General features: G+C 31.4%; 2 protein-coding genes across 2 annotated transcripts; one reads left to right on the top strand and one right to left on the bottom strand.

The window, feature by feature from the left end:
• Nucleotides 1-2,966: 2,966 nt before the first annotated feature.
• Nucleotides 2,967-4,512, top strand: LOC122281146 (F-box/kelch-repeat protein SKIP25). Its single transcript, XM_043092444.1, has one exon. It carries the CDS (start codon nt 3,165-3,167, stop codon nt 4,407-4,409), a length of 1,245 nt encoding a protein of 414 aa, XP_042948378.1. The 5' UTR covers nt 2,967-3,164; the 3' UTR covers nt 4,410-4,512.
• A 9,244-nt stretch (nt 4,513-13,756) lies between these two features.
• LOC122281150 (phytochrome-interacting ankyrin-repeat protein 2) lies at nt 13,757-16,288 on the bottom strand. Its single transcript, XM_043092450.1, has 3 exons — nt 15,641-16,288; nt 14,476-14,647; nt 13,757-14,292 (listed from the first exon to the last, which is right to left on the bottom strand). The coding sequence occupies exons 1-3, from the start codon at nt 15,770-15,772 to the stop codon at nt 14,078-14,080; spliced, it is 519 nt and encodes a 172-aa protein (XP_042948384.1). The 5' UTR covers nt 15,773-16,288; the 3' UTR covers nt 13,757-14,077.
• Nucleotides 16,289-16,610: the final 322 nt, after the last annotated feature.

The raw sequence follows: 16,610 nt of genomic DNA, 5'->3' as shown, positions 1-16,610 counted from the left end.
CTGTTATTTAGGGGTTAATAGCCCAACAGGTTATAAGATATTCTCTGCTATATGTTTTACGACTACTTGTTGAACAAGTTCACGCAGTTCTAGTAGCTAGTACTACTCGATTAACTCCTAATTATTGAATGTATACGCCGAAAACTATGTACAAAATCTAGGGTTACTCCAGATGAAAGGTCTACTGACATATTGAAGAGTTTACGGAGAACAGCTCAAAACGTTATTGGAGATGAGAAATGATATTTGCAATCATGGAATTACAAGTAACGTGCAGTCATTTTGAAAAAAAAAATTAATATGAGACCTACATAAAAAAAAATTAAAAAAGAATTAATATGAGACCCACATGGAAAAAAAACTAACTTTTTAATCGTGAGTTCTATTTTTTTTAAAGCGATTGTATGGCGTTTGTAATTCTACGACTATATGTAGTATTACTCATTGAAGATTGAGAGAGGAAAAAGGGGTCAGAACGTATGGGTTTTCCATGGGAGGTGTACGGTCAAGTTGGGTTGCCTTGCATGGACCACCGACTCTTAGCTGTATAGATAATTGAATTGAAGGGCATTAAATGCATGTATTTTTTAGCTAGGTCACGTCTTGGATTAATATTCGTTAATTGTCCTGTATTCGCTCGTATCTGCTCTGGATCATAATTTTGGACAAGTCTAGTTACGGTCATAACATTATATAAAAATAAATTTAATATTATTTAAAAATAAATTTATAAATTAAGATGAGTTAATATAATATTTTAATTTTATTTTATAATAAAAATAATTTATAATATTTTAATATATCACGTTAAATCACTTCAACTTATCAATATATATTTTTTAAAAAAATTATTATTATGATGGAATACCTCTCAAAAGAGACGTGCTCGGCCAGGTTATTACTCTTACGAGAAAAACCCTTGATGATCCCCAATAGGAAATTGCCGCCAAAAATAATGTTAGATTAACAGAGGCTCGTATGGTACGTCAAGCCAATGTGCAGGACCGCGTCTATATAATATTGTTTGATTTATAAGAAAATTTAATTATATATTAAATTGCATTATACTATAATTATGAAAGTATATCTTCTAAACTGACTAACAAATAAAAGTACTTTAAAGAATTTAGTGGAATCCAGTTCTAAGCAAAACTATATCATTTAATAATAATGTCGCGGCAAAAAACTACCCAGAAATAAAACCTCGAAACAGTACGAACTTACTTTTTGCGTTTAAATTGTAATGGTCGGAATTCTTTTAGCCGCAAAAACGGTTATTTCTTGTAGTTAATTAGTGGAGTTTTTACTACTATACATCCCGATCGACCCCTTTTTGTCATTTAAACCTAATGGCTAAAGCACCATTAAGTACGCGTTGTGCATTATTGCATTTGCACATCTATCATGACTTCTTCCATCCCATGACGAGAGTGAGACAAGAAAACAATATATTTTTGACTGTTTAGATCCTCGTTCCTTTTAAGTACACTTGAATACTCAAGATCAACCATTGAGGGTGGTGGGTTAGTGGTATGTAAGTTTGATTATATAGATGAGATAAGATAATTTAAATAGTAATAAATAAAATATTATTATAATATAATTTTTTAATATTAATTCTATGTTAAGATTTAAAAAAGTTAAATTATTTATTATATTTTATATGAAATTTTAAAAAAATTGTAACGATAAGATGAGATGAGATTTTTAATTTTGTGTAACCAATCTGAGCCTAAGTCTTGAGGTTGAATCCCGCAATGAGAGGTACTCAGAATTATTGGTGACTCATTAGTTCATAAATCATTGATGTCCGCATAGGGCTAGGGTCAGGCTAGGGTTCAAGAATGACTTATAGGGAGCATCTGTGTGAACCAGACCATCCAAGTCCCTTTTGTTTGACTCTCCAACACGTTGGGTGCTACTATAATCACGTCCTTATAAGAAAGCATCTATGGTTGCCCTCTCCAATCATTTTTTGTTTTAAAAAATGAAATACTCAAGATCGTGGAGACTTGCTTTTTTGTTCCTTTCTTATTTTTTGTAAGGAAGAAAGATTGATCATAGGGAGTGGCAACTGAAATAAATTACATCTCTTAATTAAGCTATAGATATATATTTAATTATTTAAAAATATTAAAATTATGAAACTTAGAATATATATATATATACACTATGTCTACACAAGCTTTTATAAAAGATATGTTATACATTGACTTGGTAAAATCACGATTTAGCAAAAAGTTAATTTAAAATTCAACTTAGGAGGAAATTAACTGACATATAAACGATAAAAATCACTTTTACATGACTTCTGTGTAACCAAATTAAATCTTATAAATATGTAACCAAATTAAATCTTATAAATATGTATTTAGGATTTGTATAAATCATTTTTTTATATACTTAGAGAGAGAAATAATATTTATAATAATAATTTATATAAGTATGGTACACTCTTTTAAAAAAATAATAAATATGAGACTCACATGAAAAAATTAAATTTTTGAAAGTTTTTTCCACTCTTAAAAAAAAAAAAAGTGGGCTATGCTTGTATAATATATGATTGTATCTAATATTATTCATGTGTGTATATATATATATATATTGGATGCTGCTGACGGGCGCCTAGCCTTTATTGCAGGTTGAAAATTTATTATATATATATTTTTTGTAATTTTTTTTTAAACACTTTTTCTTGATCATTAAATTTTTTTTTAAAAAAATCAACTTTATTAATAATCACTTCTTTAAATATTAAATAAAAAAATTAAAATGCATAAGAGATGAGATTGAGGGAAAAACTTATGGGCGATTTACCATTTACTATATATATATATTATATTCAAAGTTGAATATGATACAAAATTTGTAGATGCTGTTACTCCATTTATAGCTATCGCTGAGTTGTTGGAGTTTTATACAATCTACAATATTCCGGAATCCACTTTTGCCTCAAGATCAGAAGGGAGAGGTGATTTCAAAAAAAAAAAAAAGGGGGAGAGGTAAAGCCAAAAAAAAAAACTGAACCCCAATGCATTAATTCAGCTTTTTGGCAATGGCTGGCTGGGCTCCATTAATAATATATATTCCATATATGTAGTCGAAGCCCTCCGAGAGCTACAAGCCCCACCGCTAACCCCCTAGCCTAGGCTTAGCCCCCTCCAATGGCCAACTCCATAACCAGCAGTCCAACCACTACTACTACGCCCACGGATCACGCCTCCTCATTCCCGACTACCAAACTCCCGAAGCTCTCCATTCTCCATCACCTTGATCATCAGCCTCTTTTACCGGGACTTCCCGACCATATTGCCCAGCTCTGCCTCTCCCTCGTCCACCCTTCTTCTCTCTACTCTGTCTGCCGTTCATGGCGTCGCCTTATCTATTCACCTTCCTTCCCTCCTTACCTCTCTTTGTACGCTCTTTTATCGTCTTCTTCCTCTTCCTTGCAATCTGCTCAAAGTCAATCGGATGCCGTCGACTTCTTCACCTTCGATCCGATTTCATCGAGTTGGCATCTCCTTCCACCTCCACCGCCTGACCCACCGCTCCGCGTTCTCCTTCACCACCCATCTTTCATATCCCGCAACCTTCCTATCCAATCAGTGTCCGTCTCTGGCAACCTTATCCTTCTCGCTGCCACAACGCACAATTTTTTACCGGCCCTCTCTCACCCTCTCATCTTCAACCCACTCTCTACAACATGGGCCCTTGGCCCTCCGCTCGCCACAGCACGCCGCTGGTGCGCAGCAGGAGCAGTGCGGGGCGCGGTTTATGTGGCCAGTGGGATGGGATCCCACTTCTTCAGCGATACAGCTCGGTCGGTGGAGAAGTGGGACCTGTACTTACAGGATAAAAACGACGGGAAAACCCGCAATTTCGGGTGGATGTGGGAAAGAAAGAGCGGGCTTAAAGATGGGAGATTCAGCAGAGAAGCAATCGATGCGGTCGGGTGGAGAGGAAAGCTTTGTATGGTGAACGTGAGAGGCGATGCTGCAAAAGAAGGGGCAGTTTACGATGTGGAAAAGGACGCTTGGGAGGAGATGCCAGAAGGCATGCTAGCAGGATGGAGAGGGCCAGTGGCAGCCATGGATGAGGAGGTGATGTACGCTCTGGATGAGGCCAAAGGTGCTCTGAGGGAGTACGTCCCAGAGAGGGATGCGTGGGACAACATATTTGAGTCCGAGAGGCTGAGAGGTGCACAGCAGATGGCCGCTGGAGGTGGGCGAGTGTGCGTCGTTTGCCCTGGCGGTGCTGGTATTGTGGTGGTGGATGTGGTGGCATCGTTTCGAAGATCTTGGGTGGTGGATGTGCCGGCTGGATTCGAAGCTGTGGCAGTTCATATCTTGCCGAGGATGAACCGGCTCGGCTTTGGTTTTCCGGTGCTAGATTCTATGTCCTCAGAATGATATTTTCCTTTTTTTTTTTTTGGAGGGTGAATTTTGGACTAACCAGGTCCACAAGATGTTTTATATATAAATATATATATATATAGTAAATTTTTACGCTGAATTTTTCGGACCATGGAACGCTGAAAGTGAAAATTTGTCCATTTCTTCGACAACATATACACCATAAATCATTAAATATCCTTTAAGGAAGCTAGAACTGATAAAACGATAAAATGTTTGAATTTTTTTTTATTTTTTTGTACTTTATAATTAATGAAGTTATTATCAGTAAATTGATATATTTTTTATTTTTTAAAAATATTTAGAACTGTATAAAAGATGATTAAAATAAAAAAATAAAAATGTGCTTAATTTGTATTTATTGGTAAACTTTCATTGATTATGTATCGATTCGTAGCACTCCATAACATTTTCAAATCTTTTTTTTAATAAAAGCTTTTGCAACTTGGAAACGTTCACATAATTTATAGGATATTATACTAGTACAATTTTTTGAAAAAAATACATCACAACTAATTATTTAGAAAAAACATAGAAAAACTCCTAAAATTTTAACCCTAATTAAATTTTATGATGCTCAGACATATGTGCATGAAGCGAAATAGTGGAGTGTGGATATATATGTGAACAGTAGCCCTCAATTTTCTTGTTATGTGAACAGTTTTTTTTAAAAAACAAAAAAAAAAGAAAGAAAGAAAGAATTTTTAATATCATTTTCAACCACTTCCCGCTTCCGAATCTCGCCCAAGGTGGTGGCAGGTGGTAGCTGCCAACCCTCGAGTCTCGAGATAGAGTTATAGATGGAGTAATTAAAAAAAGAGAAATGATATTTACAGTCGTGGTTATGCAAGCGGCGTGCAATCGCTTTGAAAAAAATGAATTAATATAAGACTCACATGAAAAAAAATTAACTTTTTAATTGTGGACCCTACTATTTTTCAAAGCGATTGCACGGCGTTTGCAATTCCACAACTGTATATAGCATTACTTTTAAAAAAAACCCTCAGTTCCTAAGAAATACTTCGATGCTAAATTTATACATATTTAACTATGGTAAGACCAGATCAATTAAGATTAAGGGTGGACTCTAACTCCGCTATGCTTGATTGGTATCTGAATGAAGTTGGAGTTTACATTCGAAGCTGGATTTATTTTCCCATTTTCTTGCATACCAGCACTTTCTTAACACCCGAATAAATATCAAGAAATTTTTATACTATTAAAAAACATAATTTCATCAATTTCAAGTACAACAATAGATTCACAAAAATAAGTAAGACGAGGAAATAAAAATCAAGGCATTGTTGTTTCAGCACTCTGTGTCTGTTGTTTCGATCCATTGAATCTTTGAAGATGGTGTTCACTTTTTCAATCCGTCGAGTCTTTTATAAAAAGTTGAGATAGTTCACGTATGCACCCCATGCCTATAGGGTGGTGGCTCTTTAGTCCTCGAAAATTTATTTATTTGTTATTAAAACTTTTTTTTTAATATATTTGTTATTGTAACTTTTTAATATTTTTTAATAATATTATAAAAAATATATTCTAATAACATTTTAACTTTATAATATATTTTTTATTTTTTAAAACTTTATAAAATATCTTAATTCAAATATTTTACTGTTATTCACATGTTACTTTATTACGATTTTAGATTTCTCATTTCAAAATTAGAAAATGATTTAGTTTGGATTAGTTATTAAAAATTAAATAATTTTATCTTATTTAATTATTATAATTTTTTTAAATTTTCATATAAATTATAATAAATAATTTAATTTTTTTAAATTTTAACATAAAATTAATATAAAAAATATATTATAAAAATATTTTATTTATTATTATTTAAAATATTTCATCTTTATATGAACTATTAACTAATTTGCTTGAGCATTGAATGGGAATTGGTTGGGACGTTACATTCAAACTATGTCAGTCTTCAGAGGCATCACGTCGGCTAAAAAAGGTGCAGGCATCTTCGGCTTTGTTTGACTTTTTGATAAGATGTTTCAGGTCCTGCTTTATTTCGTGCATTTTCCTTTCTTTCTTTTTGTCCCCAGTTCGTGCTTTTTCCTCTAACCTAGGAAGGGAGCGTTGTTTTCAGATGTTTAAATGTAAAATGTGTTTTTTCTTTGCATGTGCAGTGCGTGGAAGCTGGAATTTTCCGGTAAAATTATTAATATGATAGTATTTTTTTTTTTTTTTTTTTTGGGTTTTCCGCATTCCATCTCTAGAAATGTCAATGAATTTGATTAGGACCGTTGGTGTTTCGGATGGTATTTTTTGGGTAACTATTCTTAACTTTCCATCTTTCAATCTTTGATGTCTTGCTGTGCCCGACCACGTTAGATTTGTAATTAAAGCTAGGATCTTGACTAGGAAATAATCCCTAACCTGTCGAGTCTTAGGAGATGTTCGAGAAATTAGAAGGGATAAAAATTTTATAAATAATAATAAAATAATTTATAAATAGTATTCAGATAGTTTAAATTAAAATATTTATTTAGTTTTATAAAAATGAGAAATAAATAGTTGAATAAAAATATTATAAAGTTAAAATATTATTAGAATATAATTTCTTAATATCATTTTTGTTTTGAAATTTAAAAAAGTTAAATTATTTTTTTATTTCAAATTTTGAAAAATTTATAATAATTAATTTGAAAAAATTGTAATTATTAGTTTAAAAATGATTATACTTAAATGATATTTGAGAAGAAAATAAAATGGGATAAGAGCAGGCCTAGCTAAAGTAAAATTTTGGTCAAACTATAACTAAGTTATTTAAAAATTTCCTACACCAGTCCAAACAGCTAACCAAATAATTTTTCTTGCATAAAAAATTGCTGATTTTGCTTATAATAATGAATTATGTCATAACAATTGGCTACTAATTTTACTTCTAATAAATAAATCACTACATTTAAAAAATGGTCTTACATGGAAGGTTGCTAGTTATCTCGAAAATAATATTATGTGTTTTTCCATAATGGTGTCCATTAATTAGCCTTTTCAAAAAAATTAAAAAAAATCATAACAAAAACAAAAATAAAAAATAAACAATTCTTGGAACTCTTTTAAGTGGATCATTCTATATCAATATTTCCTCTATATTGCATTCCTGATTAATTTATCTAATAATTAATAATTAGAAGATAACCGTTAAAAATATAGCTGTTGAAAAAAATGAGACTAAAAAATAAATAATCCATTGGAAAGATATGACCATTGGAAAATATATCAGTTGGAAAAATATAACCGCTGTGAAAAAAAAGACTGTTAAAAAATTATATCCTTTTGAATAATATGATCGTAAGAAAATTATAATTTACTTTTTTTAATAATGAATAAATATTCAAATTACAATTAGCTTCAAAATAAATAAAAAAGCCAAAATCAATATTTTAATAAAAGAGTCATAAATTCGGAGAGTTTGTTATTTGTTGTTTTTGAAAAGTGATTAGCTAAATTTATAAAAGTGAATTTTCTATTCAAATTTTGACAAAATTTTAACTAGGCCAGTACTGATGCTTTGATGTGAGATAAGATGAGATTTGATTAAATGCGATGAAAATTATTTCCAAACATCTTTAACTATAAAATGTAGATAATGTTAGTTTGGTTGTGCTAGAAATGGGAAGATTCTAATTAGGGGTGTAACCAATTCGGTTTGGTTTAGTTTTGGACAAAATTTAGGACCGAACCGGTATACACCAGTTTTACATTTTTCAAAACCGATTATGCACTGGTTATCCTCTTAAACTGATATTCCGATTTTATCGATTTTCGATTCGGTTCGTTTCGATTTTTCGGTTTTAATGTACTATATTATATATTATATAATATAGTATATTATAGTACATAATACTATAGTGATAATATATTATAGTAGATTATAATATATATTATAATTGTATTATAGACTATAATGATATATTATAGTATATTATAATATATAATGATATAGTATTAATATAACTATTAATACAATAAATAAAATGATATAAGATTTTAAAATTTAATATTATATCAATTAGTAATTTATCATATAATACAAAACTATTTTGTATATAATTATATATTATATATAAAAAATTATATACAATATAACAAATTAAAAAATATATATGAACAGGTCCGGTCTAGTTTTAGAAAAAAAAAAATAGAACCGAATTGATTTTTACTGATTTTAAAAAAAATAAAATCAGCACCGCACTAAACTAAACTCAAGACCGGAGCGATTTCATTGGTTTGATCCGGTCTGGTCCAATTTACCTATTTACTAATTTTTTTTATACCCCTAATTCTAATACCTTTGTGGAAGTTTTGAAGGACGATTGAAGTGGGACTTCTCTGTAATGTACCGTTGAAAAGTGTAGATTAATTAAGCAAAATAAAACTCAATTTTGAACAATAGACCGGGCCTTTTTCGTCTTAAATGAGCTATAATTAAATATATATATCTTCTATATATAAAAAGTGTGTATGAAACGGAAAATCTTATTTTAACGGTTTTTCTTGTTTTTCCGTTAAAGTTAACACCGTTTGTTTTAACGGTTTGGCACATAAAATGAAGACATAAATGTTGAGAGATATAGCATTCAATGTTGTTATATGATTTATTAATCTCAATAATTATAATACTTAATAGTTTATATTATAATAAGTAATTAAAGATTAGTTATTATATTTTTCTCTTTCTCCTTAACATATACACGTGTATTAGGTGCATAAGATGTGAATCCCTAAGTATAATATACATATATTATACGTTTCATTAACTCAGATTATTGAGTATTCCAAATTTAAAAATCTCATATAATATATAATATATGTGTGTTTAATCAAATGTTTTTTTTTCCATGGTAGTAGGACGTAGCTTCCGCTAAGTCATATTCCATACGTAAGCTTGCTATGATAGGCACGTGACAAAGGCCATGATTCTTGAGCTAATCAAGAAAGAGTAAATTCGGCCAACAATTTCAAAATATATTTTATGATTTATATATATGCTATATATAGAAAATATTATACCACAAATTTTATAAAAAGATTATGTTTTAACTTTGTGTTGTCCCTGATCGACTCAACCAACAGCAAAATAAGAATTTCAATATTGTCTCTATTGATTGTCTATAAGATGACATAAATTGATGAATTATAATACAAACATCAAACGACACATATTTTGAACTACCGTTTGTGTTAGACTTTTATTAAATTTTTCGCATACATCTTTACTAAAATTATAGATGTTATAAACATGTATTGGATTATATGATATTTTGAACTAATTTTTTTTATTTTCTCCAATATGCCTTAAATTATTAAGTGACATCAATAATTTTTATAAAATATATATTATTTTTTACAAATAATCATTTCATAAAATTAGATAAACGTGCTTTGCACGTTACTCCCACCTAGTATATATATATATTTCTATTTTATTATAATAAATAAATATTTTACAGTAATAAACAGTAATTTTTCTTATTTTTCTTTTTAAGTCCGTTTGTTTACCCGTTACTTACCACATGAAGAAGAAGCTTGAAACTCCCCAAATTAATTAAGTCCGTTTGACTCAGCCACCATGTTTGCTCGACACGCACGGCAACCTTCTACTTGTAGAAACACACCCCGAAGCCAAACCAACCACCACCGCATATCCTCCTGCTACACGCAGCAACGCCACACGCAAGCCTCTGTTTTCATCTCACCGAAACAGAGTAGTGTAAGTTTGAGCAGGATTACCCATCGGGTACTGCAGAACGTGCGGCCCTTGAAGGGAGGGTTGAGAGGGAATATTTTACCATACTGTCGCAGAATTGTCGGCTTGAGATGCAGCGTCTCCAGTGGGAATTTATTCGTGAGACACCTCATTTCGACATGCTGCAGCAGTTTGAGTCCGTGGCTTGATTAATTGTAGCAAGGTCATTAATTGTTCTTCCTTTGTTTTGATTTGTATTTACTGTATTATACAAGTTTTGGATCACTCTTAAAGGAAGATTATTTTAGCAAATGCCAAATAAGTTGTTCCTCGTCTTGCTAGCTAGACTATTCATTAAGTACGAAAATCTGGAATAGATATTTCGCTTTTGATGTGCTATTATATGACTGAAATATTAAATTTGATACATACAAAGATTATTGTTTCTAATATATATTTTTTTATTACAGTTATTTCTAATATTCTGCCATGGATGTTGCCCGCATGTTGAGTTATTTGATTTTATTATTGAAGGGTATGCACTACGTAGTACGTGTCCTTGATCTTTCCTCTGTTGATAATCATGACCTTACTTAGTTAGATAGTTTTCAGTTGCTAGTCTTGTGGGTCTATGAAGGAAGATTTTGAATTGGAGAGTTCCACCATGAGGTTGGTAAAAAGGTTCTGGTGATTTCAAGGGTTGATGAAATTTGCGAGTAGCTTAGTATTACTTTTTATCATGTATTATTCCCATATGACCGTTCTTTGGTAAGTTCGCCGGCTGCAGGATTTGATGAGTTGGGCCATCCAGTCGAACTTTGAAAGTTACAGAGGTTTATTAATGGGCATGATGGTTATAATAATGACAAATGCATTTCCTAAACCTGCTATAGTTGGTAGTTACTTTTTGATGAAGTTGCGAACATTGTGCAGCCCAAAAGGGGGGCCTCAAATTGAGGCCCTCAATGATTGTAATGGTATGAATATTTACTCAAGTTCTACTTATAAAAAAAAAAAAAAAAAAAAAAAAACTATTTACTCAAGTCCTAGATGATCTCTTAAAATATATTGTGGGTGTGCAAGCAGGCAGATTATCCTATAAAAATTGGGGATCCGGGAGGTTTTGGTGGGGATGAAGCAATGCATGCATCTACAAAGCTTTATAAGTTCAGGATTGATTCTTCATGCTCAACTATCATGCCAAAACTGTAAGCTCTGCCTTTAGACGAGACATATTTTATTAATAGTTTCAAGATATCTACATCTTTATTGAATTGATTAATATATTGTTACTTAGTAGAACTTAATAATACTATTAAGATAATGTTAATATAATCTTTTTACACGTCTACATAAAGTTGTAGACAATTAGAATAGAAAAAACTGAAATAATAAAGATGAATGCAAAAAAATCTAGGAAATAATTGAAACAAAAATACTTATACTTGAAAAATGGGTAAGAATTGATTTTTATAATGGTATTTTTAATAATTAACAATATTATATTTTCTTTTATGTTGTATATACTTGCATTAATCATGATCTCTATTTCTAATGAAGGATTATCTATTTCATCACGTCCAAAAATTATATCTACGATCAATCTTGTTAGTCCTGAGGCAACTTTATTGCAAGAGTGATAATTGTTACAAATAAGTCATTATTTCTTAATACATTTATATTATATACTTAAAATATAAGTTTCATGTCACGTGAATATTGAAATCTTCATATTTTTCTTTTTTATGTTGCATTTATTTTTATAAATTTTAAGGGCGATGATTAATGATTCATTACTTGAGAGTATTATTGCAAAATCCTTACAATAGGATTGATATTCTATTGGTATTCAAGAAATAATCAAGTATTGTGATGTTGTTGAGTTGATCAGAAGTTTGCAACCCATGACGGTAAAATCCTATTTTTTTAACAAATTCAAATATTTATATAATTACTTTATCTAAAAAATTGTTTCTAATATAATGAAAGAAAGTAAAATTTTGGATAAAAGCAAAGATAATTGTGGTTAACTTGTGCCAACTACTTTTTTATATGTCATGTATTAGCTTGTAATAAAGGAACCGAACATGATTATAATGATAGTATCCTTTGTTATAAGTGCAAAACATTTTCCAACCACGGTATGTATCTTTCAAATCTTTGGTTTTATAATTTATGTGATAGATTTAATGTATAGTTTTTATTAATTCTAACTTAAAATGATATTTTCATCAAATTTATAGTTATCGAGCATATGTTGAACTCGACATATGGTACATGAAGACTATCTACTATTATATTTGGTGAAGTTGTAGAACAAGCATTCGATTGTTCGACAGTTAAGCTTATGAATCATACTGTCGATGTATGTTTTCTTATTTTCTATTACTTTATTGTTGCGAGTAAAAAAGTCTATTTTGAAATTTTTGACATATTTACTAGATTATCTATAAGTACATTGAGTTTTATATTAAAAATAAAACTATTAAAAGCAAATTAGAACAAAAATCATTTTAACTGATATTTATATAATTGTCTGTTATGCCAATTTTATTTTTATTTATAACATGCATAGTAATTTAATTAAAAACATTACATTCTAAGATTTGTGTTAATTTACAAGATATCTATTTCCAGCATACAAGTTCTTTAAGTTTTTATTAACAATGCAAGGCTATTAAAAATTTACTTTGCATGAACATTTGCCATATATAGAAAATATTATAGCACAAAGTTTCACATAAAAAAGTGGATGATTCAACTTTTTATAGACCCTGACCTATTCAACCAAGAGCAGTACATAATTTCAATGTCATCTCTGTTGATCCTGTACAGGATGACACAAAATGATAGATGATAGTAGAAACATCAAATGATTCATATTTTCTAAGCATATAATTATTGTACTCTACTTAACTGTCATTACGCCCAAAATATTTACTAGAATTCACATTTTTTCCCCCATATCATAAATTATTAATTGAAATCAACTTTATTTATTTATTTATGAAATATATATTATTTTTAAAAAAATAATCATTTCACCCAACTAGACAAACGTGATTTGCATGTTGATCCTATCCTACTATATATATAAGCTAATATAGAAAGGAAAATTGAGTATAAATAGATTGGGAACTATTGGATATTCTTGTACTAATCAAACAAGGGTGGTGGAAACTAGGAGCATAATTGATTAATCCATTTAAATGCTTTCTTAGCATCGCTGACTTGATTATTAGCCCCTGAACGATGATGATGATGAGGACATTCTTTATTAACTTGGTACACAAGGATTGAAATTACTTTTAAGCTGAACCTGAATTTCTCCGGCAGAAGAAAGATCTTATAAATACCCCAGGACTCCAAACTATGTTCATAAATATGCAAGTCATACCCGTTTGAATTAGAAAGAAATTACTTTCCAGTTCCCAATTAGGTGCATTTTTTTGTGTACTTATTATTTTTGTATTAATAAAATTTCTTTTACTTATCGAACAAAAAATTAAATTAAAAATTAAATTCATATAAACTGGAATTATTTAAGAAACTAAGCCTAAATCTTTGTTTAAGCTCAGTTCATTTGATGACTAGTTGAAGAGGAATCAGGTTTCTATAAATCAAACTAAAACTGTTTACAAAAGTTCAGATTCATTTATAACACTACTTTCAAAGACAGACAACATGAGAAAGTAACAATAAAGTTTCCAAATGTAAATCGATTCATTTGGATCTCTACTTTCAAAGACACACACAATGAAATGTAACAATACAGTTTCCAAATATAGGAAATGCTTGAAGGAAATCTGCATAGTCATCATAATTCATAACACCCAAAACTTCAAACAACCGTGGCACACATATAACATGTTAATGCAAAGTGAACGAGAAGCAGGAAGCAGCAGGCTGAATAAAAGCAGCAGTGCAAGGCTACGGTAATGGCAACGGGGAGATTTTAGCTTTCTGAGCTGTAGGATGTCTCGCCAGCTGATGAGTTCTCTTGCCGAAAACGCTTCATCTCATCATAAGCCCACTCAAGACCAGTGCAGTAATGGAGTGGTGGATTAAATCTGCTGTCATTGATATCAGCCGCCAAGAACGCACCATTTTCTATCAGGAATTTCACTGCTTCCTTCCTTCTTTCTTTAGCTGCACTGTGAAGCGGTGTCCCTAGGTTTAACAAAAAAGGAAAAAAAATCACTATCTCTATCTGTGGTCAAAATCATACTGTTCATTTGAAAAACAATATATATGACAATGAATCCTGAAGATCCTTGTTCATTTAGAAAAAAATAAGAAAAAATAGGAGGGAAGTACTCAGGACCGCTTCATCTATGAGGTGAAATAACTTACAACCACAAGCCCCGATGGTTCGAGCATCAATGTTAGCACCACGCTCTAGCAATTCATCCATAACCTCAACATGACCACCCTCAGCAGCAAGGTGGAGAGGGGTCACCCCTTTAGATTTGGGGCCCCAGGCAGCCACATTCACATCCATCCCTTCATCAAGAAGTCGTTTCACCTGTTTTGAATAAAATGAAATCAACTTCTCTTTAGCCAGAGAAGAAGTGTGAACTGTGAAGTCATTAGCATAGCACCGAAGTTATACCCATAATTAGCAGATGGTGTACAAAAAGCATTCCAACAATATACAAAAAAACAGTTTCTCCTTGAAAAATCAAATAATTTTATCACATTATCAAGGGGATGCTGTCCCACTTTCATAATTATCGGCAGTATCAACGTCCTTCGTTTGTTTTCATAGATTTGATTGGCTTTGCAGGGATCAATGATGAAAATTGGTTTGGATTAGGGTTTTGGAAAAAGAAAAAGAAAAAGAAAAAGAAAAAAAAAACTAAGATTCTAAAGAAAGATTAGAAACTTGATTGCTATGGAAAAATAAGCCAGAAAATCCAGCTTTTATTTCTTTATTTATAGCAGAATTGTGAACGAATTTCAAGAATTTGTCTTCTTTTGTATTGATATAAGTATAGTTCATCAATTATTGTAAAATTGTAATGGAACTAGTTCAGAATCTTCTGAAGAGCTATGTATGCACAAACATGCGTACACAGCTCTATTGCATGCATATCGCCCTTGCTCAAGAGAACAAAGAAACAGTTTGTATATATTCTTGCTTGATGTTAATCTAATCATACATCTTTCTCTCTATAACCCAGGAATTTAGTGGGTCCAACTCAGGTCTAAAGCTCATTGGCCCAGAATATTGCTTCATACTTTTGATAAAACCTCTGTCTATCACTACAATCATCACGTTCTCGAAAGGCTTTAGAATAGATTTCCTAATATTTAGCAGGTCTTCCGTATATATCCCATGGTACGAAATACATCATTAAAACATATCTAAAAAATGATTTTTTTTTTTTTTCCTTACAGCTGTTGATGAGTGGAAACACGAATGATCCAAAAAAGAGGAAAGAAAAGATAAAAGGACATGAGGGATTGTGAAATTATCCTAGAGTCTCCGAAAGTGAAGCAAAGGAAAAAAGCTTACCTCCTTAAGATCACCTTTGCGGGCACCAATGTGCAGCAGAGTCCATCCTCTATCATCCCTATCCACCTCAGACCTCAACGACCGCCTTCTCGACAAGCTTCGACGAATCGAACCTGCCTGCTCCTGGGGCATACTTCGCAGCAATAATCACCAATAAACCCTTCTCAGAGAAAATATGTATGTATAGACGGGAACAATCGCAAGATTCCCAAATAGAACACGACCAAAGAACAAGAAACCCTAAGATCGAGTGCTTGCAATTCTCAAGACCGAGAAGACAGCGAATTTACATGTTTTTGGAAAAAAACTCAATTGCGCAAACAAGGAAAAGGAAGCAAGAAAAGAATTAGCGAGAGGAGGAGAGAGAGTGATTGGCAATGCAGTAGGGTGCGAACGGATTCAAACCAGGACCGAACACTCGAAGATTCTGACGGACAACGACGGAGGTCACGCACGGCGAATAAATTTTAATCATTATATAGTCGATTCGAAGCTCACAATAAAACTTGAAAGAGAGCAAGAGAGTGAGAGAGATACAGAAGAAGAAGAAGACTTGGAAGATGAATCCTGGTATAACAGACACGGACGGACAACCAGAACAAACTCTAGGAGAGAAAAAGGAGTGGGTCGATGATCGGCGTGAGGGTTGCGAGGTTTGTCCTAATAAATACTGGACTTTGCGGGCCTCTTAATGGGTTGTGTTGATCAGATTTGAGCCCAAGATTTGGCCTTCCTATTATATTTTTCCAAGATTGGACGTTACTCTAATTAGGGAATGTTTGGAAAGGATTTTCATTTCATTCTATATCAATTTATCTTATCTTATTTTATTTTTAAATATTATTTAAACATAAATATTTTTAAACTAATCATTATAATTTTTTCAAATTAATCATTACAACTTTTCCAAACTTTCAAATAAGAAATTAAAATCAAAATTTTTTTAAATCTCAAAACAAAAATAATATTA

This window comes from Carya illinoinensis, chromosome 11 (genome assembly GCF_018687715.1).
Source record: "Carya illinoinensis cultivar Pawnee chromosome 11, C.illinoinensisPawnee_v1, whole genome shotgun sequence".
Lineage (NCBI taxonomy): Eukaryota > Viridiplantae > Streptophyta > Magnoliopsida > Fagales > Juglandaceae > Carya > Carya illinoinensis.
This window is presented reverse-complemented; position numbering and strand designations above follow the sequence as displayed.

Coding starts and splice junctions, on each gene's coding strand:
- LOC122281146 (XM_043092444.1), top strand. CDS start 3,165: ATGGCCAACTCCATAACCAGCAGTCCAACCACTACTACTACGCCCACG.
- LOC122281150 (XM_043092450.1), bottom strand. CDS start 15,772: ATGCCCCAGGAGCAGGCAGGTTCGATTCGTCGAAGCTTGTCGAGAAGG. Junction 14,648..15,640: donor GCAAAGGTGATCTTAAGGAG/GTAAGCTTTTTT, acceptor TATTCAAAACAG/GTGAAACGACTTCTTGATGA. Junction 14,293..14,475: donor AACCATCGGGGCTTGTGGTT/GTAAGTTATTTC, acceptor TGTTAAACCTAG/GGACACCGCTTCACAGTGCA.